The following is a 24,822-nucleotide window of genomic DNA, read 5'->3' on the forward strand; positions in this document are numbered from 1 at the left end:
GTCAGGCAGCCGCCCGCCTTTGCCCGCTCCGACTCTCACCTCAGAGGGAAACCTCCAGCACTGTGGTAACACATCCTTCCTAAGCTCGCTTCCTAGGCCACCCCAAGTGCTGCAGCAAATGCCATGGTGGTCTCCCAGGAGCAAAGGGGAACTCAAATGTGCCCCTCATCTGCAAAGGCTGGCCCTGCTTTACATCTCACCATTTCAAAATAATTAAAATATGCTGCCACTTTCAGAAGTTAACCCAAAGCTGCAGAGTGACTGCAGCATCTACCCCAAAGGGTGCCTTGGATCAATTAACCCAGCTGAGAAGTGCAGCTCTTGTATGCCCTTGACACCTGGCCTGCTGCAGACAGGCTGCAACAGCAACAAATGGCTGACTTTCTCCTTATAGCCACCCTGCAGAGCGAGTGCATCAGCCAGCTTCACCCTGATAGAACAAGGGACAACCCAGAAAGAAACAAGAACACTTTACAAGTATTTAGGAACTTACCGATGTTAGTCTAACGCAGCCAAACCAGGGATAATATTTATTTTGGGTTATGGACAGATGACAACACAAAAGCCTCATTTGGGCAGCCCAGACACTTCATATGTGATGAACACGTCCCCAAAATGCCTGAGTTCCTAAAAAAGCATGTAAAGTGCATGCTTGTATCTAGCAAAAATGCTCTCTAGCCAAAAAAAAAAAAGATGGCTCAAAAAGCTTTCCCAGCAAAAGGGAATAATGCTGTCAGAAAAAAAAAAGCTTGAACAACAATTTGCCTGATTTATAACTGTGACAGTACTAAGAAATGAGAAGGAACTCGAACTTTCCAGAAAGCCCTAAAGAAAAGTAAAATGGGAAGTATTCTTTTCTTCAGAAACAAGCTCAGTGCCAAAGCTTTGGTGGCAAGATGCTAACTCGCTCTCAATAGGCAGGCCTGGTTTCTTCAGCATTCCCTTTTTTCCCCATCTCATCACCTGAAAGCCTGGAATATGAAAAGGCAGACAAGCCCAAGGGGATTTACCAGGTCTTGTTGTAGCACATCAGTCATCAAAAGAACACTGAACAATTTTCATTTTTCTTCCAGCATGATAAAGCTATTTTGCTTTCCAAGTATATATAGAGTGTTTTAATGCTGTGTTCATAAAATGAAAAGTAGGATTTAAAGAAAACTTCTTAAAGCCTTCAAAACAGGACCTGAAAAACACGAAAGGTGAAGTATTGTGTCAGCTAAAACCCAAAGCAGCTTTGACTCAGTTTCTGTTAAAGCTAATGATGCTAATAAAGCTTAGAAGCACATCTGCTAAACCAGAAAGTGCTACTGACATTTGTGTATAGTATTCAAATGGAGTGGATGTGGGGTAGGCTGAAGTTCATGGGCACTTCAGCTACAGGCCTAGAAAATGTAAGCATCCCTCTAGCAGAATGTGTGGGACCACTTTCTGCTTGTGTAGAAGTGAAGATCCGCACCCGCTAACAGCTACTTTGTACCGAATCAGCCAGCGTCCCACTGCCGGCACAGGCCGAGCACCCGACTGAGCAGGATGGTGAGGCCAAAGCCAGGCCGAGCAGGCCTTCCATGCTGCTTCCTGAGCACTTGGTGTCACATCTCCAACTGCAAATTTTACACCATACCAAGCATGAATTACAACTACTTGAAATGAGTCTGTCATGCTCATCCAAATTGAAGCAAGCCATTTGTCAATTAAGGGATGTGGGAAGCACACAAAGCAGTATCTGATAGAGGAGGATGCAGAATTGAGTTTCCGTTAATGAAAATTTTCAGAGCAAAGCAAAAAATCCTTAAACTCTTTCAAGAGTCAAGACTGTTATAGGAAAAAACTCAAACAAACAGCTTCTGAAAAACAGGTCAAGAAACAAAGATATCTGCTAACACCAAATGTCTTCTCAGCTGCATAATCAAAAAATTTGTGTGAGATGAAATCCATATGACTTTAGCAATTATCTTTGCTCCTCTAGTCAGCTCTTCAAAGTAAGACAAAACTACAAAATCTAGAAGAAAACACAGCATGGGTAGCAGGGAAATTCCTAATTTTGGCAGTCAGATGAATGTAGTTGAAGCACTCAGCTTACACCAGCCTCAAGATTCTCAGCAAAATGGTGGATTTACACTTAAGAGCTACAAAGTCTTGGTGTGCTGAACCAATATCACTCACTTGGTTAGTATTAGCAATACATGTAGTAAACTTAAGTGGTAAGAGTATTTCAGGTAGTGGTACGGGCAGGGCACGGCGCTGCAGGAGCTGCTGGAGTAGCTTTACCTTTCCTTTATGTTAGTAGAAATGACAATCCTCATACATGAAATAAGAATGATTTCCAAACAAAAAGTCAGATTGATGCAACTGCCAAAACTATGGCACATGCAAGGCCACACTGGAACATGAACTATGTGGATGAGAAGCACTATGGATTGTTTGAGAAGAACTTGTGTACATTTGCCAGCAGAAAATGCAAAAAGGAGCGAGAAGGTGCGTGGCCATGAAGAGACAGAACTCCTGGGGATAGGTGGCAACCAGGAGAAAAGTATCTGCACTTGTTATACTTCTACAGAAATGGATGGTGCTAGAAACGTCCGTTTGCATTAGTAATTTCTACTCTGATAAAATATTGGAGTAAAAAATGAGTCTTATAGAAACACAGCAATGCAATTGTGCCATCATGGTTATTCTGTACGAAACTTCACAGGTTCCTTACACAGCTTTAAGGATGTGTTGTCTACACATATTCTTGGCATATGCAGGTATCACAAATACAAAACACAACCTCAACAGCCCACCACAAAGACACTTCCTGCTCGGTCCTTCTAAATCTGCATTTAGAAGTTGTACAGAATTGAGGCAATGTGTGACAGGCATACGCTATCCCAAACAGAGAGTCTTCCATGGAACAACTGTTGCCTGAATGTTTTAGAGGTCCAATAAATAGCTGCCTTGAAGGTCAATGAAGATGAGCTAGGAGAACAACTGGGTCTCCAAAGCCCAGAACAGGTAGCAGCAGCCTAGAGCCCACTGAAGGTTCAACCATACAATCTGTAAGACAGGGTTGGTCTATATGAACCTGTAAGTTTCCAAATAAAACACTAATCTGGATTTGAAATAGATTACAGTCTCTAAAAGCCACTTCTGTAAAAGTTAGCCAGAGGAAGATCTGGTAAAATCATCATTTGATGCCCTAGTGTGAAACAACTCTTAGCTTGCCCTCAAAACGTTACTGCATGTGTTTCCTTCCAAATCGCTCTTATTTAAGGCTGATAAAGCATGTAGGATGAGTTATGTTCAACAGACAGAATTTCTCTTTGATATTTCAAATCCCTTCTGGCTTCTTAAAAAGACTTTATCTTCCTACTCCAGTGCCAGGACAACTCTTTACCTGAAGGCTAATACCCAAAGAAGCTCATATTCAAACACCACTAATTAATATCGCTGAGATGCAAAACTAAAGCAACAAAAAAAGCTCACACTGATTTCAGAGACAAAATTTCAGTTTGCAAAACTATGAAAAGTTCTGCTAAAACATGTCCATTCCTTTCAGAATGATTATGCATTTCCCATGTGATTTCTCCTAGTATTTTTGGGCAAAGAAATACCTTATATGAAAAATATTCTCCTTGATGGATCATGCATGAAGTACATTTTGGAAACTACCCGCAGCAGTTGATGCCTGTGCTACACTTCTCAGTGTTACAAAAAGGCAAAGGTAGGAAAGGTAGGAAAGGAAGGGGTGTTTTTTTGGTTTCTTTTGTCAAGTTTTTCATTTGTGTGGAGGAATAAGGAAGAATTAAATCACTGTGTCACAGGGCTGTAGTTCCAGGTAAAAAGGCACTTCAACTTTCCTTTTGCTTTTCTAACTGTTTTCAAACAAACAAACCAACCAAAACAATAACCTTTAAAAGAGAAATTACAACATTTTTGGAAAAGACCTATAACCAGATCAGTGCTTCTGTATCCTGTTCTAAACGAATTTTGTTGGACCAGAAGAAGACTTGCAGAGTTTGGATGGCAATTTGACCCACAGGCCAGCTGCAATCAAACAGAATTGCTCACACATTCAGCTCTCTGATGCTGTCTTACTCAAGTACCTCTCAGCTGCAGGCAAGGAAATAGGTGGGTGAGCTGTGGCGGCCTGGAGCTGGCTCCCTGGTGCTCTGCTTAAGGGACCCCTTATCACCTCTTCCCTCACATGACTGAAATAGCAATATAGTCAGTCATGAGAGGCAGAAGGAGCTATACCATCCTTTAGTGGCTCCATCCCTGCTAATGCAGCCTGCTCCAGCAGAAAGACAAGGTGTCTGCATTTGAGTGATGTATCCTTAAGGTAGCATGCACTTTGTTGAATTAGAATGTACAGCAAGAAACACATTGTCACTGGAGAGTCACTGCAGGCAAACAAATCTCATTTTATTCCAACATTGGGGAAAAATATTAAACAGGCTTTCTTTTGCAATTCAGCAGTATGAATGGCAAATATCAGTTACTCTCAGCACATCCACTAGGCACTGTGCAGATCACAAATGACTCTGCAGGATTCTGACTTGGATGTACCAATCTAAGACCTACACTTGGCCTACTACATTGAAATAGTTTCTTTTCATTTATATTAACAACCAGATAAAATTTACTAAGGAGCATTGGAAACAAAAGCTCCAATTAAAGCAAAGAATAATCCCTGGTTCTCCACGTAGATGGAGATAAAAGCGTGATGTATCGTAACAGAGATTAAAACCAACATCAGCAGTAAGTGGTTTGCACTGCAACCTGGAAACCAGCAACCTTGGATGTTGTTCTGTATGAAACACTGTACTGGGAGGAGCACCAGGACAGCAAGCTTTGGACTTCCTCCATGCTTGTACCATGCCTTAGATCAACGACTCTCTGGGATGGAAAGACAAACTCTGAAATTCTTGATACGAGAACATGCAAACATGCAACTGATATTATCCATAGAAGCTCAGTTAACCTTTCACATTTAAATCCAAAGGCAAAGAGCTAGATAGATGAATGGATAAAAATGAAGCAAGAATCAGGAACAATGTGCTTATTGTCTTTTATTGATCTCATTATTTACACAACCAAGGGGATAGAAACTTTCCATTTATTTCCTAAAGAAACATTTCATCTGTATGATCTGCTATAGAGCACAAAGTGCATCTATTTACATGATATTTACTCATTTTATTTTGTTTGCTTGCTTTCCACAAGCCCTAAAAGCACCGCATCAGCTTCCAGTAATGTTGTATCGGTTTTTGCGCCCAAGAACCGAGACGTGAGTTCAAGATCCAGCAGTCTCAGGCGTACTCGGGTTCCTCTCTTGTATTTCCTATGAAGGAAAGGAGAGAGAAGGAAGAAGGTAAGTTTTCTGAAGCATCTCCTAAGGCTACTTTGCTGTCGGCAGATGGAAGTAGCAGCCCCACAGAAAACAAAGTGCTGCAACAGAAGGCCAACGCTGATGTGTTGCAACACATCAGCACTAAAACAGCTGGGGTGCACTGGGTAACACCCCAGACCCTCTGTCTACAGAGTCTCTGTTGATACAGTCCTGTCCATGGAACACCACCAGATCCTGCTGAGGGAGATAAAGGCTCTACAGAGAAGCAGTTTATTTTACAGAAAATTGTTTGTCTTCCATAAAAATATTTTACTGTATCATCTGCTATCACGTACACAATTATGTGCAGGGCAATGTGTCATTAAAGGGGAGGACAGGTCATCATTAGAACACTGGTGATATTGATATTATCAAAAAAGTATAATGACAGCTAACTATGGCTTATATTTCCAATTCTGGGCCTCAGGCAAGGGAACTCTTCTTGTTTTATCCCCTCCTCCAAAGGGTGAGTATCATCTGAAAGTTTTTTATTATATATAATTAAAAAGAAACCCCGCAACTACTGTAAATAAATGTTCTGCATATGGGGAGAGGTTTTATTGGTTTACACCCTTTTGTGGATTTTCCCTTTAAGTCAGAAGATGCAAGTGTTCAAAACCAGACCCTGTGTTGAGATGGCCATGCCAAATTAGTGAAATTTCTGAAATGCTAACATCTTGTATGATGCACCTGGAGAACTAGTGATCAAAGCCCAGCAATAAACCCGACGATGATTCTTCTTTTGAAAGTTCAAGTTATTTGTTTTGGTTTTTTCCTAATCAAAGCATAAAGAGCCAGAGATGCATGAAGCTTGACCACCCTGAGCAAAAGCAAGAGCAAGTTTGAAACATTCTCCAGTTACAGACGGGAGAAAAGGTAACAAGGAAGTCTGGTTGCACAGATTTCCACCTCGTTCATTTTCACCTTCAGCCTGGGCAAACGATATTTACTGTCTGACAACTGTTTGCTAGCACAGACCAAAACTCAGCTGGATTTCGACCTTTTTGGGCATATTAAACCAAGATCCCTTTGGAAAACTAAACCTCTTAAGATGCTGGACTTGCATTTATCTTAAAAAAAAAATCTGTCAATTCTATGTTACATCATTTCCTGTGGCTCTTGGTTAATCCTGGGTAATACACTTGGATAAGCTACAAACTGCAAAGGAAGATCATTTGGTACCTCTGCTCTGAACAAGCAGCTGCACGGGGTACTTTGGCCAGCAAGGTTTCTGCTGACACTCATCAGATCACGACACACACCATGATCTGCATGAATCAACACTGTGGAAATACGTTTTCTTAAAAATGTGAAAGTGAAGTCCTTCATCTGTTCAAAACATGAGTCGCCACTGTTGCAGTGAAGAGTACAGCACAGCTACCAAAGGCAGAGAACAGCTTATGTTTGCTGTTACCTGAATAGATGGGAAGGATCAATTCTGCCCTTTTCTTTGGGAAATATTTGTATTTCAAAACAGAACAGTTTCACAGCTGATGATAATTATTCATGAAAGCTAAAGTGGAATGTTTCAGAGTGGTAAATCAAGGGCAAAACAAAATTACAAGACAATGCATGAGATGCTAAAAGTCCACAGTAACTTTTGGGATTTCTTAGCCTTATTCACAACAGAAGGTTCCCTAAAGAAATCATGATGTTTCGAGATAAGACAGGGAATGAAGAAAGCTCTTCACTGAAGAACTTTAAATGAAGTTACCAACTGACTAGTGATTTTGCCCATTTGGGTATAGGGGAGAAATCTCCAGAAAAGTCTATAGTATGACTCAAACCTCTACCTTACTGACAGCTGCTGGCTGGATGGGCTGTCTTTGCATCCAACCACAAAGTTAGCCTGATCCCTAATACTTTCTTTTCTGTAAATTATTACTCTTCTGCCTTTATCAATGGCTGTGAGGAGTGGATGGGGAATGAGAAAAGACAATGCAGGGGAGGGGGGCAGTGAGAGAGGGAGAGGAGGGGAGAGAGAGATTAGGTTTTCAGAGGAGGCCAAATAAGAGGGAAAAAATGAAATCTGAGAGGGAGAAATGGTCTGTGAAACTGAAAAGAGGGAGCAGACACCTTATAATGAGAAAAAAGGGAGGTTTGGGAAAATATGAAAGAGGGAATAAAAGGTAAAGCAGGTGACAAAAGAAGCGGCAAAAACACTGCAGGTAAACAGTGTAGAAATGAAGGAAACTATTATATAGAGCTACAGAATAAGAAAAAAGTCACTGCAAAGTAAAGACTGCATAAAACTATGAAAGCTTGTGTGACACTAAAGTCCGACCTGTGAACTGCAACGTCCTGTGCTGCTTTCTAAAACATGGACACATTAGTAACCTAATAAAGTGTTAATACTGAAACTAGTCATTCTGTGACAAGTTTTGAAGCCCAGCCATCCCCTCTGCCTTTTCCTCCTACAGGAAAATCAGCTCACCAACAACATAAAGCTGGATGCTATTGTGAAAACTGGCTTCAGGGTCCAACACTTTTCCACAGAAGATCAAACTGAATGAAGTTTAAATTGAATTAGAAGTTCTCTCTCCATTTGACAGCACAGAGTGGGAGAGACATTGAGATCCATCTCTGTAACTGAAATACAAAATATTACTTTGATCATGCATCAGTTCTTTTTGGGCTGGTTGCTAGAGTACTGTGGTGTTTTGCAAGTGAACAGCTGAAACTAATTTTTTCTAATCAAACCATTAAAAGTGCTATTTAAAACCAGGAAAGTCCATGAGGAAAACCTGTGAAGAAACTTCTCATGATTAATACATCCAATTTAATAATAAATTAATAATCTTAGGCATGACTCCCCACATTTTAACATTACGAAGACTTTGCTCATTGTACAGTCTGCAGAGAACTTTGCTCAAATTTCCAGACATAACTTTAGCATATATTTGTAATGCAAAATCCAAGCAATTGTATTTTCATAAAAAGAACCACAGTCTTCAATGTTGCTTCAGAAACTCAGATTCCAGATACTTTAATTGTACTTAACTCAATCATTAAAGGTTTTCCAGTCCAGGACATCTGCTCACAAAGAGATCCTGAAGAACACCACTTTAAGGAGATGACACAACTGCCAATTTGTATGAATATAAACATTTGGGTTGGTGACAAATGTTCCCTACAGCTAAAACACTTTAGAATAAACCAGAGTGTAAATGTGGAAAAAACAGAAACATGAACATTATGTGCAGTGGTGGTCTATCCACCACATTTAAAGCAAGAGGAAGTGATCGGTCGCTCTATGCATAAGAAGTATATTCTCTCCATGAAGGCATTTATCCTTGAAACAGATAAAACTGTCCTATGGTTAAAGTGGAAGCTTGAAGCAGGACCCAGAAACAAAGCAGGCATTTTATTATTTTCAGGAATGGTGTCCTAAGAGTCACAGGACACCACTGTAAAAGGAAAGAAATGATCTACTCCATTTTGCAAAAGGACTCGCTTTATTTTTAAGTAACAATGCTGGTATTCAAGATCATCCTATCTCATGACCATCAGCAGGAACCATTAACCTTCGCCCAGCCCCCAAGCGCTCTATTTGCTGAGGACACACGTGTTTTCCTCCTACCACTTCCTATTCCCAGGTAAGAGTATTAAGTTCACTTTGAAGTAGACAAAGGTAGTTAAGTTGCATACCTTAGCAAAGCCGCATGAATTTTTTACAAGACTTAAAAAAAATATCTGCAAAGTAGAGTCAAGGTTTTCTCCACTTCTGTAGAATTCAGTTACGAGAGCTACCAATTTGAACGCTTTGGGAACACCAGTTTTGCACAGAAGGACTCTGCCTAACATCCAGCTGCAGAGGTGGGAATCCAATGGGTGCTGTTGCTGGGCTTTGATGTCATCTCAGGCCAGTGTTGATAGAACAGCCACTGAAGCATCCACTAGAAACCTTTGCCTGAACTTCAGACAAGGATCAATGGGCTTCAAAAAGCTTTCTCTAGTTTCAATGAGCACCTTTCCTTAAATATCCGCTTCCAAAATGACTTCAACTTAAGTTGGAAGCAACCCACGTAACTGCTTCAGCACTCTTTGTCGTTTCTATATTGTCAAAGAAAAGAATTTACAAAGAAGAAAGATGAAAATCCTTTTCTTATTTGAACCACAAGTCGCGCATCACCAATATGATACAGTATGTGAGAGGCTGGAGAAACTGTACAGTACAGCCTTGCTAATGCTGCTTAAAGAAACTTTAAAAGCAAATACAAAAATGAAAGTTGATGACCTCTTATTACACTAGAAGCAGAGCCTTCTATCTTTACATGCAAATATCACAGAATCACAGAATCATACAATGGTAGGGGTTGGAAGGGACCTTTAGAGATCATCTAGTCCAACCCCCCTGCAGAAGCAGGTTCACCTAGATCAGGTCACATAGGAACAAGTTCAGGCGGGTCTTGAAGACCTCCAAGGAAGGAGACTCCACAGCCCCTCTGGGCAGCCTGTGCCACTGCTCCCTCACCCTCACAGGGAAATAGTTTCTTCTTATATTTAAGTGGAACTTTTTGTGTTCCAGCTTCATGCCATTACCCCTTGTCCTGTTGCTAGTTACTATAGAAAAAAGGGATGTCCCAACCTCCTGACACCCACCCTTTAGATATTTATAAATGTTAATAAGATCTCCCCTCAATCTCCTCTTCTCCAGACTAAACAGCCCCATCCCACAGCCTTTCCTCATATGAGAGACGTTCCAGTCCCCTGATCATCTTGGTGGCCCTGCGCTGGACTCTCTCCAGCAGTTCCCCGTCCCTCTTGAGGTGAGGAGCCCAGAACTGGACACAGGACTCCAGATGAGGCCTCACCAGAGCAGAGTAGAGAGGGAGAAGAACCTCCCTTGACCTGCTGGCCACACTCTTCTTGATGCATCCCAAGATGCCATTGGCCTTCTTGGCCATGTGGGCACATTGTTGGCTCATGGTTAGTTTATTACCAATCAGCTTATTATATTATTTAGCTTATTATCAATATAATCACATTTAGCTTATTATCAATCAAATATCAAACTACTGCATCTTAACTGATTTTAAAAGAAACAGCTCTAACCCCCCAAACTCTTTAGTCAATATTTTAAACTTGTAAGTTAAAAAAAAAAACCCCAAACATTTTACTATGTCCCCTTAAAACATATGAATAAACGAACTTCCCCATTTTTTTTACATAATGAAATTGGAGAGGGAGGATATGGAATGATGTATTACAGCTACTGCTAACTCTCACAAATGCTACGGGGAAAATGTTCTTTTTTGAATTTAAAAGTCATTTCAGGCTACAGCAAAAGATTTACAAAGGGAGTTAACTTGGAAAACAATAAGCATGTAAAAACCACAAAGCTATAACTAAAAATGGGGTTTTGATCTTAATTACAGGATTTGCTCCCAAGAAAATGGGATAGTAGCTTGTCAGGTGTGCAATTTCACATGTAGGGGAAGCATCCTCATTACTACACAGCACTAAGAATTTTATTCAAACTCTAAATTATAGATGTGGACATTAAAGCATTTTGTTAAACTGTCCAATATTTAAAACTGCATGTGACCACAAATTAGCAAACAATCCCTTTTCTAGCAAAACTACACAAGTTACTAGTTCAAACTTTTAAGCAATAAACCTTCTATTCTTGGAAACTGCTACAAAAATAACAGCACAATTACAGAAATGTTTGAGTCTCACCAGGTCTTGGCTAGTATTTCCCATTCAATTTTAAAATGCGTCAACAGACACCCTCTATTCCACTCTATAAAACCACAGGACGGTTGCTTTGAGACAAATGGAATATTTTAGCTTATATTCCCTCTATTTTGTTACAGGTTTTCAGTCTCCATTGCCTCCAATGCAGAGCTGGGTGATCTAGCTAGGGCTGGTTATGAGCACACTCACCCACCGCTCCCTCTTCCCTGCCACCTGGCCCACCCCTCATAAAGGTGCCTTTCTGAATGTTGCAGGAAGGCAACCACGAAACCTGGTTTTTAACTCCTACACTGAGGGTGTCATTTAGAGGATTTAAATGTCAAATTTTTACACTTTTTGCATGGTTATTTTTAACATCTCCCAGCACATTCTAGTGATGGCTCTAAAAAAACTGCAGGAAAAGGAATCCCTGGATTATCTCCCATATACAACTGGATGAGATAAAGCGCTCCAAAGACAGGGTTAGAGCTGAGCCACGGTACTCTCAAGAGAATGGCATGAGAAATCTTGATGTCTTCCATTTTTGTACTGTGAGAATTTCAAAGCATGTTTTTCAGATCTATTATTCAAGAGGTTCTGTTTCAGTGCCTTAACAGAATACAGTACAAAACAGTTAACAAGATTCTAATTGTTTAGTTTTCCTCTTTTTTTACTATGTGGAAGACATCACGTTTTCCACCTCAGAAAACAATCCGACAACAAAAAAGGTAATAAAACACTTTCAACCATCACTTTTTTCTCCATACATTTGTTCACCAGTCTTACCACCATTCAAATCCACTCAAAATCACCCTGTAGCTCCTCATTAGCAATACTGAAACTACGATGCATCCCCAGAAGCAAGCCCACCACTGACTGACCCCAGCCAGCAGCAAAGCAGTGCAGCTGGGGTGGGATGAAGCCATGTATGGAACAATTCATCTTGCTGCTCAGAAATGCTGGCTCAGGGAGCTACCCTGGCACAGATCTATCTGATTTTTTGAACAGGTCACCCTCCGATGCTCTACAGGGAAGGAGCTCAGCATGAGCACACCACTTCCCAGCAGCTCCTCACTGTCAGAATATAACAAACTCTTGTTCAGAAATATCAATGAGATTAGCAAACTACTGTCAAGTTGCAGGCAGTGTAGTTCTACACTGCAACCTACATCTTGCTAAAGGTACACAATGCACACCTAATGACAGGAGAACCACAATCTTGATTTCAGCAGCTCCACAGAGCAGTCATAACAGACATTCCCCTCTCAATACGAGCTCCTAGGCAGTGCTGGGACAAAAAGACCAAACCCTAGCTTCATATGTGAATGTGCAGTGTGAATCCTGCACAGAGCAGGACACGGGATTGTAAGAGAAAGACTAGGAGAGTGTGTAGTATCTTGCTGCCTACCTTTTTTTAAAGGCTATTAAAAAGAGGGCAAAGACATTTTAAAAAATTATTTAAAAAAAATAAGCTGTCCATAGCCTTACAGAATAAAAGCACTGTGATTAAAAGGTGCTCAAATCTATCTGGGAAAAGGATGTAACCAGCAGGAAAGTGAAGTCCAAGAAATACAAATGAGAATCACAACTTCGCCAATAATATTGATGAAGTGCTAGAAAAAAACCTCCAAGCACTGAGACTTTTCAGCCACCAATGGCTTCAGCTGAAGAGATGTCAAAGCAGATGTGTTAGTTCATTTAAGGGCAACCTGCTGAAATGTCATGTCTCATGATACAGTGAAGCCCTGAGACATGACCTGAAGGTCCCTTTTGGCTTAAATTTTATTCATCCATTATTTATTATCACAGCATCCAGTCATTCAAATAAGGGATGGATGCTCAAAATAGGAATTTCAAAGCATCTCTGTTGTCTGCAATCAAATGTTTCACAAAAAATGCTCCCAGGTTGCTGGCTATATTCCATCAGAAAATGCAATATTTCTTCTTGTGACTCTCAAATCCATTGCCACTGCAGTTGCAACTGTTTCCTACTCAATTTGTTTCCATCTTTCCAGAAACTAAGCAAGCAAAGATGCTCTCACTTTTCAACATCTACCATTTGTGACACCTGCTTAATATTTTTGCAGAATACTTTTGCCCCTTGTGTCAAAGCTATCCTTTTACAAGGAAAAAGGATACATAAGCAGAGATCTAGATACTCTGCCAGATAAAGGCAGAGAAAAGCTTCTCATATCCTTGGAAGCATTTAGCAGACTGCTGTAAGCCTGTGTGAAACCATCAGCTTAAACAACAGAGATTGACACCTTGTGTTTTCAAACAACGTCTAACTTAAGTCCATGGCAAGCCTTCTTAAAACCAACAGGTGCTTTAAGGCACCCAAGGAAGTCCAAAGCTAAACTCTGCTTTGTTCTGACCACTGCTAATGCAGAAATCTGAAATGAACGCCAAAAAGAATTTGGGGGTATTAGGTAGATCCTGATGTGAAAGACATCCTGAAGCACCGGACAACTGAGCTTGCAGAAGCAAGCACACATACTTACATACACACCACTTCATGTTCTGACACTCAGTGGGAAGATAACTACCAAACAGACTCATAAGAGCAGGAGAATGTAGGGGTCATCTCATAAATAGGGGGTAAAATATTACCTCCCTTTATGCTTATAGGTTTTCAAAACCTGCCTGGCCATGTTCCTGTGCAGCCTGATGGACGTGGATCTGCTTTAGCAGCGGAGCTGGACTAGATGATCTCTAGACGACCCTTCCAACCCCTACCATTCAGCAATTCTGTGATTCTGGAACTGCCCCAAAATGTAACATACTAGTCAAACCCCAGCATCTTCGTTCTGTGGGTCCCAAGTTCAGGGATCTTGCCACCCTTCCCCATCTCTCCACTGCTGGCTATTGAGATGACCGGCAGACGACACAACGCAGCACAGACGGAGGTGAATGAAACATGGAAGTTGTCATTCCACTTAGTATGGACATTTAGACTCCCAGTAGAACTTAGCTATGAAAAACTTCTAAAATTAACATGCTTGCCTTCAATTCAGACAAAACCCAAAAAGTCCCTAATATTTACTAGAATGGACCAAAATAATCTTGCTGTAATTTTTGCTGCAGTCCCCACAAGACTCCATTTGCATTCATTAAAACTTGTGGGGCAGGATTGTTCCCTTTTTAGAGAAGGAATCCACAGAACAATCTATATTGTAAAATGTACTTCATATCACATCAAAGATGAATGCTGTAACCTTTTCTCTATGGCACGGTGAGGTAAGCTTTGACAAATGAAACTTGCAATAGGTGGCTCCTGTCATCTAAGAACTTGTATCAAGTTCGTTTATATCATCATACAGTAATTTATGGCAATTGCTTTCTCAGTCCATAACTTAAAATATATCCTTTAACTTGAGAGGAAACATTGCTCTAAAGTAAAAGAAACCTGAGTCTTTAGTCTAAATTGTTATAATTTTTCTGCTGTTTAAGCTATGCAGTGACCTACTTTGATTAAAATATTGCTCACAAAATGCTAAAAAATAAAGATTTTATACTTAGATATAGAAAAGAACTAGCCAATTATATTAAAAAAACCCCTCTAGCCCTTCATGCTTATGGGCTAGGCTAACTACTCGGAAGAGGAAAGAAAAAGGCAGTTTAATGAAAAAAACAAGCAAACTCACATGACACATGCTCCAGCTCATGCTCTTCTGTCCATCTTTCCACACGTGATCTATGCTGCAGTTCCTGTCCCTTCCCTCTCTCAGGCTGGGACTTTGTCTGTCAGATCCTTTTCCTGTACGTAGTCCTAAACCTTCATCCCTCCAAATTTCCAATGTGGTTTCCACACTGCTGTTCTAATTTTCCTCTTAAAATGCACAGTCTCAATCTTAGTCTCTTTCTACGCTTGCTTTGTTTCCCTAATCATGACTTCTCTGATCTCTCGCTCTCTCCCCGAGATTCCTCACCAGGTGTTTCCAGTTTTCTTTTTTCTACCCCAGGAAAAACTTGGACATTTTTTTCTTGTCTGTTACTCACTGCTTCCTCACTGATCCTAGTACCAGCTCACTTATCCAGTCATTCTCCTTTCTGTTTCTTACCTCATCACGGTTGTTCTTTCACCAGTACCAAATAAGTTGAGTTGTCCTTTTCTTGCAGTGCTTCTCAGTTTTCTCACTCAGTAGATTCCAGTTCCATTGCACTGGCCATCCTGGCAGGTCTCTTATAAGGCATTAAAATCAGCAAGTTTTCAAGCCAGACCATTTCTCCCCCTTCCTATCTGGGTAATGACACCAGCTACGGGAACTATGACCATGAACTAAAAACCCAGACCAGCCTTGGTGCTCAACCCTCCAGCTTTGTACAGCTCGGAGAAGCTGCCACACAAGAAAAACTTTATCAAGCCAGGATAATTTGCACATTGTCAGCAGGTTTTTGCGGACATATCTTCTAACTCTGCTCTGATGCTCCCATCTGCACTCGTTTTCAGTACTGTCTTTTTCTTTAAATCCTGTTCACAGATTTAAATTGGATTTGTTCTTCTCTTGGGAGAGATGGATGCAGATCAGTGGAGGGGCAGTAATGGCTATTCCAGTAGCAGTGACTGCTGGTAGCCATGTTAATGTAAGGGCTGGCATATACAGACAGAAAACAGAGCTGATGCACAGCTGGAGCAGATACCTGAATTCCCAGTTATACATGAATCCAACTGGAGAGATGGGAAATGTGCTAAAGGGGGAGGCTAAGCAGTAATAGTTTAGAGTCTCAGAGGAAGACTGGGAGAAGAGAGTGGGGTCTGGAGGAGATGCAGGTTGAGCAACACTTGGAGAATGTGAGTGAGAATCTGTGAAGAACACTGGGTTGGTGAGAATTGGTGGACTTGAGAAAAATAGGGAAAGAATCAGATCATAGAATCATAGAATCATAGAATGGTAGGGGTTGGAAGGGACCTTTAGAGATCATCTAATCCAATCCCCCTGCAGAAGCAGGTTCACCTACATCAGGTTGCATCCTATGCAACAGGTCCAGGCAGGTCTTGAAGACCTCCAAGGAAGGAGACTCCACAACCCCTCTGGGCAGCCTGTGCCACTGCTCCCTCACCCTCACAGGGAAATAGTTTCTTCTTATATTTAAGTGGAACTTTTTGTGTTCCAGCTTCATCCCATTACCCCTTGTCCTGTTGCTAGCTACTATGAAAAAAAGGGATGTCCCAACCTCCTGACACCCACCCTTTAGATACTTATAAATGTTAATAAGATCTCCCTTCAATCTCTTCTCCAGACTAAACAGCCCCAGTTCCAGCAGCCTTTCCTCATGTGAAAGATGTTCCAGTCCCCTGATCATCTTGGTGGCCCTGTGCTGGACTCTCTAGCACTTCCCTGTCCCTCTTGAGCTGAGGAGCCCAGATGGGGCTCTAAGATGAAGGGAGCTGGAGGTACCATATGGTTCCCCTTTATCAATGAACTAAGGCCAAAGGAGGACTGCTGAAAAGTACCAGCCTCTTCCCTGAACCTCCCTATTGTCATATCTTCCCCCAATTCTACTTTTGGCTGTTGGTGCCTACACAAAAGCACTGCCTGAACATCTCCCCTCTGGCTTTCTCAGTCACTCTTACTGCTCACCTGTAGCAAAAGTCAAGTCATATTTACATGATAGTTGGTCTGTTGGATGCGTCATTTGTAGATTGCTCAACCTCAAGACACTCAGTGAAGAAGTAATGAAAGATTTTAGCTAAAAATATCTGACAGTATCAACATTACAGTCTCACAAAGCTAGAAGAGGATAAAATGGGATCTTGCAGGGAAAAAGCACCATTATAACAACAGATTATAAAACTATTTTTCCCAGTACAAAGCACCCTGAAGCATCACTGAGAGCAAATCTAGATAATATGCCTGCATTTAAATATGAAAGAACATTACCCAGCATTTTAAGATATGTCAAGTAATACTTCTTGAAGTTTCAGCTCCTTGGTAGTGTCCTTTTAATCTGAATGTCCCAAGAACAATCTCAGCTACTTACTTACATTATGAATGAACAATACTGACTAATACTAACCAGACTTTTTGATGAAAAAGAGGTCATGGTGCTCCTGTAAAAGGGACATTTTCAGATTTGGTCAGGTACATTTCTTTGTAAGTTAACACTTGCATCATTCATTCAAATGGCTTTCACAGTTAATAAAAGTCTATTCAGACACAACATGAAAATCTTACTGAGGAATAGTGACTTAATAATACAACTGCTTTGACATTGTCAGTTTGATTTTCAAGATGAGCGTGAAGCATGGGGAAGGCTCACTGCTCTGCAGAATGTCACACACCTGTCTTTGAGAAAGCCCAAGGTCTGATGGTTTCACTTTCTGCTAAGAATAATATTAAGAGATCTGAATTGGAGTCTGAAGAGGGATAGTTTTGCAAAAGGTGCTTCAGATTAAAAAAAATGTGTTTCACAAAACAAATGAAACAAAAGAGGACACGTATAAAGAATATCCATTAAGAACACAGTGGGTCTAGGTCTAGACAAGGAGTTAAGAGTGAGAAAGCTCAGCTAGCAAGTCACTCACTTGTTGTACACAATAATGTCAGGAGTGAGCTCAAGACTGCTAAGGTCAGCTTTCAGAAATACTAAAGGGAGGGGAAAAGCACACAAAATAGTACAAAATGAGGTATTACCAGGCACTCTTAAGATGCCAGAAATTACAAAGGTTAACCTAATGCTGTTATGATTTCATGTTAAGGAAATACAGACTATGACTGAATATAGCTATCAAATGGAACTTAGAAAGAATGTCAGTAAATTCAGTTTTAGAGACAATAAAGAAGAAATGAACAGTTGGATATATCAAAAGAGACATGCAGGCAAAAATAGCAGTTGCAGGTTGGAAGTAGACAAGGAAGGACCTCCAAGTAAAGTTAGAAAAGAAAGTGTGGTGCTGGATACAGCAGTAGAATATGCCCTGAGTTCCTGAAACCAAAGGCAGCAGGTTTTCCAAAGGGAATTCTGTTCAGAGGACACTGACACAAAAACAGGAGCAGGTTTATAGTTTTAAAACATGGAGTGAAAGAAAAGCTTAGAGTAAGTATAATCTAGGCAATTCAGTGAAACTGGAGAGACAAACAAGGAATAGGCCTCAAAGATGAATAAAGCTTATTAAGAATAGTAAAAAGTAGGTGTACTCATGATGGCAGAACTGCATTCAGTATGTGGAGTACACCTGGAAATGAACTAGCAACAATTGCCATGACATTGTACAAGAAGAACCATCTTCTTCATCTGCTTGTTTGGTTTCTATATTCTTTTATAACCACTTTACCATTTTCTAGTCAATAGAGAAACACTGGTAAGTTCTCATGAGAAACAATATACAAACATGGACCAAGAAAACATACCAAATAAGGGGTTCTTTTTTTTTTAGATGTGGAAAGATGAAAGCTCTACAGAAAATTAAATCATTACTCCTTTCTCCACAGTGAGGAAATTAGAGATAAAGAAAAATATTGAGGGAAAAAGGAATGAATGCAGCTTCTGTCATTACAGGAACGAATGGAGAAACAAAATAACTAATGGTTATTATAGAGAGTCAGGTAACTTTCTCCTCCTAGTCTCTGTTCTACATTCTCCCTAAAATCAGCTTCTTCAAGGAATTTCTTATCTATAAGCTCTTTCTTACAAACAGCTGAGAGCTGCCTAACAGTCACAATCTCTGGTCCTCATGGGGGACTTCAACCACCCTGATATTTGCTGGTGAAGCCACTCAGCCAAGCACACACAGTCCAGGAGTTTCTTACAGATTGCTGATGACAACTTCCTGTCACAAGTGGTTGAGGAGCCAATGAAGGAGGGATGTGCTGCTGCACCTTGTGCTGACAAATGAAGAAGGTCTGGTTGGGGATGTGAAGGTTGGAGGCACCCTTGGCTGCAGTGACCTGTGTGGAAGAAGCAGGACACCAAGCAGGACTGCGACCCTGAACTTCAGGTGAGGTAACTTTGGCCTCTTCAAAGACCTGCTTAGAAGTATCTCATGGACAGGATTCTCAATGGTAGGAGTGCCCAAGAAAGCTGGTTGATCTTCAAGTGCCACTTCCTCCAAGCCCAAGATCAGTGTGTCCCCACAAGTAGAAAATCAGGAAAACGAAGCAAGTGGCTTACATGGTTGAAAAAAGAACTGCTGGGACTACTCAAAGAAAGAAATCTATGTAAGGTGAAAAAAAGGGCCTGGTTGCTTAGGAAGAGTATAGGAACATTGCCAGAATATGCAGGGACAAAACCAGGAAGGCTCAAGCCCTTAATCTAAACTTAATCTAAACACCAGCTAATAGATCTGTGTTTGTCTCGCTCAGCACCATCAACAAAAGAAGAGCTGAATTCAAAGCTTGAGGTTGACAACATCATCACCTGTGCTGAAAGAAGCACCATGCCTCTGTCAGGCACAAGGAACTATTTGAAAGGAACTATATCCTTTTCTGAAAGCTTAGGCAAACAATACCATTAGTTTCTAATTTTAAGCATTATGTAGAAAACCTAGAATAGATATCCTAAATATTATTTAGAAGAAGACAAGTATTGTATCAGATCTTCATAGAAATACAAAATGAAGAGTACAACAGCTCTGTCTTCGCAGTGAGACCACTCTTCCTCACTCACTCACCAAATGTGGCTGATAAGGTGTCTACTCAGCACTGCAGAACTTGCCTGGGACAAACCCCGTGACCATCCAAACTATGCCAACCATACCTTGTACAAGTGCTTGCCAAGGAGAGAGCATTATTAGCCAGGCTTGGCTCAAACAATTTGCTGTCCACAAAGCTACTTTAATGTACTGTCTCTACTGGGGAAAAAAACCCCAGTAATCCAACAATACATTACGATACTTTCCCATCACTGCAGCAGTTCCCACCACAGGCAACACTTTGTCTCCAACAAAGAAGCTTCACATTCAGCAACTGCAAAAAAACCTATCCATACTGTAGGGATGCCAAGAGGAACATCTGTGTGCTCAGAAGGACACAAAACTGGCTTTTTGTGTGCGTGTGTGTGTGTGTGTGCGTGCCTCGGTGAAAGAGATGGGGGCGGGGAGCTCACGGACAATAGCTTGTGTGACTGTCTGGTAAGGAAATGTTCTTTCATTCCCTTCCTCCTTCCTTTAATTTATTTTTTAATCTGAACAAGGGAGTCAAACAGCCACAGCATTTACCAACTACTTCTTCAAGCCCAGTGAAAAGGGTTAAGTTTCTCTCACATTACTAGTTTTGGCCAGGATTTATTTGTATCAGAAAGGATTTCTTTAGGCACTAAACACATGTATCTATTTTCAGCAAATAATTTGAGGATTCTGGGTCTACTTGCCCCTTTAGCAAAACTTATTATGACTGCAATGCAGACCTTATTCATGAAAAGTTGAACTACAGTTCCTAGAAGACGGATGCACAGGCTTTGATTATGAACAAAAGGAAGTTTAAAAAAAACAGGGGAAAAAAGCACACAAAAACCAGTACAAAAAAGTGCCTTTCTCAACATTGGGTCAACTACTTGGAGAGAAGTGTGAAGAGAATGTGAGCCAGGAACTTGCACTACCATGGAATTAAAGCAGTGAAGCAATGAAAACCAGCCCAATGGAGGCAAGTGATTATAGAAAGACTCTCTACAGAGAGAGGGCAAAGACCATTGTTTGCTGATGAGCATTTATATTTTGCTTTTATAGGACCTACTTATTCAGCTATTTAAATAATCCACCAGTTTTTCATTGATGAATTAAAACCACTGTTTTCTTTTCCACTTTAGAAGCTACTTTATGGTGCTGGGACTGTCCTAGCCCAGAGACATTTAAATATGTTCAAGTTCCTGGCTACATGCAAAAATCAAAGGAAATGGTAAGGTTTTTTCCTGGAGCTATGTTTATTAATGTCATACTCTCCTTTTCATCCTGCCCCATTCTCCAGCTGCTCCTTGCCAACCTGTGTGGTGCAATCTAATCATCTAACAGAGGCCATTAACTCAAGACTGTTTCATGCCTCAGCTGTAATGCCAGCAGTACGTCCAAACCTGGGAACAAGCAGCCCAGGGAATCAATTAGCAGTAACTTATCTGTTTCCCCAAATATTTGTAGCTCTTTAACCAAGGGTCTGAAATTACATCCCCTCCCCTTTGGGGAAAATGGAGCCAGGAGATGCAAATCTGGAACAGAGCTCAGCCTTTCAATCAGACTCTCAAATTCTCAACACGCTGGGAACATGCTTGAGCAAAACAGGCAGGTTTTGACATACCTGTTGCACATCAGACAAAGAATACGACATTTTCTGATCTCAGTATACAGTGTTATCTTAGTGTGACTTCTCCAGAGAGGAAATTGAGCTACAGGAGCTCCTACAACTTCTGACCATGAAGAAAGGGAACAAAACAGCTCTGTCATCTGAGGGAGGTATCCATGGCATCATACCCTTGATTTGGACACACTGGTCCAGCACTTCCACTCAAGGAGGCTCCATACAGAGAGGACTGAACTCAGGCCTCATGCAGAAGTTAGGTCCAGCAGGGCTCTCCAGGTGTGGAAGCAACCCAGGAACTGGGCAGATCTTGACTATCAAACCGTGCAGATCTAAATTGATTCTATGTGGTGCCAGATCTCATACAGCTGCACTAGACTCCCAATAACAAGAGCTCTAAAGGGCACAGTGAAAGAGGCTTTTCAGAGTGAGCTAAGCACAAGGAAAATGTTTTAGCTCTTGTTTAGCCCTGACCCTGCCAAATCAAGACTATGTACACTTTTCTGCACTGGGCTCCAACTTCCAGGTTTTACTGATCCAGGTCTGATCCATTCAGTTTGAATGGGAAGAGTCTCTAGTTCAGCATTGTACCGAAGCTATTATGTCCTGCTGGAAGTCAGGATGCAAAGGGTAAAGACACAGCACTGCAAGAAAACAGCCCACATCTGAAGGGGCTCAAGGTGAACAGGTGCCAACATCTCCTGCATGGAATCACTTGGAAGTCTTTCCCAGTGCATTTTGCAATAGTTGTGAGATCCTGGCAAGTGGAGCAAACTAGATATCTCCACCCTAATCACCTTGGAAAAGAGGTGACTGCAAAGAATGAAGTCCAAGCTAGGACTTATTTAGATAAAAACCAAACCCAAATACTTGAATAAAGTTAGAGTATTTACTTGAGCTTAATAATGCGTGAAACAAAAAATGTTCTACGCACAAATCAAAATGCCAAGCAAATAAAAATAATTGCTCAATATAGTATCTGTGCAGGATCACACAATGTATTTTAATTCTCATTTTGCAGTTTTCAGTGAAATCAGTTGACGTAAATGCTCATGAAAACACGATTAAAATGGTTGCAGTCAAAGATAAGAAACATATACAATTTTTAAAGAACTTTCCTTTTTCTTTTTCCTCATTGTTATTGCCAAATTCTCAACTAATTTTCAGAGCACAACTGTGCTAGGTTTTGTGCAAACATGTACCAAGACAGCAAATCCTGAAATATTTGCAAACTAGTGCTTGCATTCTCTAAGAGTTATGGTCCATGTCATTGACATGGATAAGCTTACTGATTTCTGTGGGACTACACATACAGCTGTGCGATATGCCTGCACAAATGCCTGCTGAACTGGGGCTAAAAAGACCCACAAACCAATGGAAAACAATCACAGAACAGATAAAATAATAAAGCAACATTTGTCATTTGCTGGACTTTTTTTTCAGAGTAGTGAACAAATGAATTAATTCTTTACGAAGGTAATACATTTCTACTCTACTTTCCATATTTTCCTCCAAACTTTAGGCAGTGAAACTGAAACTCTCAATACAACTTCCTTCACTACCCACTTTCTCCTTATCAGCATTTACTTAATTTTAAGAAAGAGTCACCAAAAGTTTCTGTAGCTGGTGTCACAGGATACAAGCATTCCGTGAGAACATTTGCTCCTAGCCAATGTTCACACCAACTCCTAGAAAACTAAGCACCCCGACCTATATCCTGTGTTACTGGAGTAAAAAAAGGGAAGCTGTTAAGCTGCTGTCTCATTTTCTTTCTGTCACCTACCACTGCTGTACATGCTACACTCAAGCCTTGATAATATGCAAAAAATATTCAAACCCTGTATCACAATCTCCTTAATTCATCACCGTGGTTCCTTTGTAGTGCCTCCAAGTCCTGATCTTCAAGCCTTGCTGCCAAACTGCTCACTACTTAAGGAAATAAAAGTCTACGTCTCCTTTGTGTGCAGTAATTCTGCAAGGTACTTCACTTGTTCAATTAGAATTTATTTGCACTGCAGCTTTGAAAGGCTTCCCTCAAACCAACTGCAAAATCACCAGAACAGACTTCAAGCCCCCTCCTCATTTTTCTTTTATCTGCAATATATTCTACTGAACTCTTATGTTTAGATTCTTAAAAACATTGAAAAGATAAATCAAGACTCCAAAGATTCCAAACACAAAATGTACTATGCCTTTTTCTACACACGGGAAACCATTCCACAGCAAACTATAATCGGATGTTTGGTATATTCATCTTTAGTCTTTGACAAGTAAGAACAAGTTTTGTATTTTTATAGGTTTTGAAGCTGTTCAGGAATAATAAACTAAATACATCCTGCCAGTGAATTATGGCAGGCTTAGAGTGGTGGCACACAGTGGGTTTGGAAATATGTGCAAAGAATCCCAGTACATCCCATTTTCATCCTTCCATACATTCCTCTGGGTCATGCACCCTTTTATTTTCCATTTTTAACATTTTACTCTCTTTTCTTCCCCAAAGCTGCTGTGAAAACCTTGACTGCTTAATCTACCACCCTCCAACTCCTAGGAAGTGTGCTGTAAAGAGCAGCTGTAGAACCTGTGCATACGCTGGCTTTGCTGCAGTGAGTTATCTCAACAGACCTGATAGAAAAGGTTGCACTCATCCGCATTTCTTACTTTTGTTCTGCCTTCCATGTCACAGGGACATTGGAGCCTATAAGGCTGGTACTGCCTGGTCATACACATCCAGCACAAACCTGAGCTGCTGAAAGGGCTTCCTGAACTTTCTTCCTTCACCCCAATCTGACCGCTCCTGATGTTGTCCTTGAGACAGGGCAAGCTCTCTGGCTGCCAACCTGACCAGGAAGCAATCCATTTGAAGACAAATATAAGAAGGAAAAAAAAAAAAAGCAGATTTCTTCTGCATCAGCTCCCTGATCCAGATCTAAATGCAGCTGCAAAAAGGAGACAGGCAGTGCAAGTGGTTGAGGATAATGCCAATGTGGACCCTGCCAGCTTCTGCTCACGGCAGACGTCAAGGCAATAAAAATGATTTGGGACCTCTCCATCTCTCTGTCCACCGCTAACTGAGATCAAAAGGAACTAGTTAGATGAAGGATAGGGTAACAGACAACAGGCTTTGCCAGTCTATCATATTGGAGGGATTTTACTAAAGCAAATGAAACTCAATGGAAAATTGGCAGTTTACAAGCCTGGAATAAAGTGGGCACCTGGAATGTTAGAAACTAGTCTTGTGGTAAAGGCAACTCTGGGTTTAAATGCCAGCTTTGCACTAAAGATTCTGTAGTACTAATAAGACAAAGAGTGGTTTTGTCCTAATCAATGTTCAAATAAGCTTCATCATTGAAAAGGGACCTGCTTATCACTTCCATCTACCTCAGAAGTCAAAGCTCGTGGTTATATTTGTTAGCAAAACTAAGAAAGATCTCAAGACTGCTTCTGTATCTTTCACTTGTTAGTCTTTTCTTTCTATCGTTCAAGAATTTCAGCTCCTGCTATTGCTTACCTTCTGATGGAGTACAGCAAGACTCAATTAATCATGAT

The 24,822-nt window shown here is 40.8% G+C and overlaps 1 protein-coding gene across 2 annotated transcripts in view; it reads right to left on the minus strand.

The window, feature by feature from the left end:
• Nucleotides 1-5,036: 5,036 nt before the first annotated feature.
• The window catches only part of TPD52 (tumor protein D52), a 121,361-nt gene continuing 101,575 nt past the window's right edge, over nt 5,037-24,822 (minus strand). For both annotated transcript variants that reach the window (XM_061995068.1, XM_061995067.1), the window contains one exon: nt 5,037-5,323. In XM_061995068.1, coding sequence (XP_061851052.1) covers nt 5,179-5,323 — 145 coding nt within the window. In that variant the 3' untranslated portion in view covers nt 5,037-5,178. The remainder of the gene's footprint in view (nt 5,324-24,822) is intronic.

The sequence above is a fragment of the Colius striatus genome, chromosome 4 (genome assembly GCF_028858725.1).
Source record: "Colius striatus isolate bColStr4 chromosome 4, bColStr4.1.hap1, whole genome shotgun sequence".
Lineage (NCBI taxonomy): Eukaryota > Metazoa > Chordata > Aves > Coliiformes > Coliidae > Colius > Colius striatus.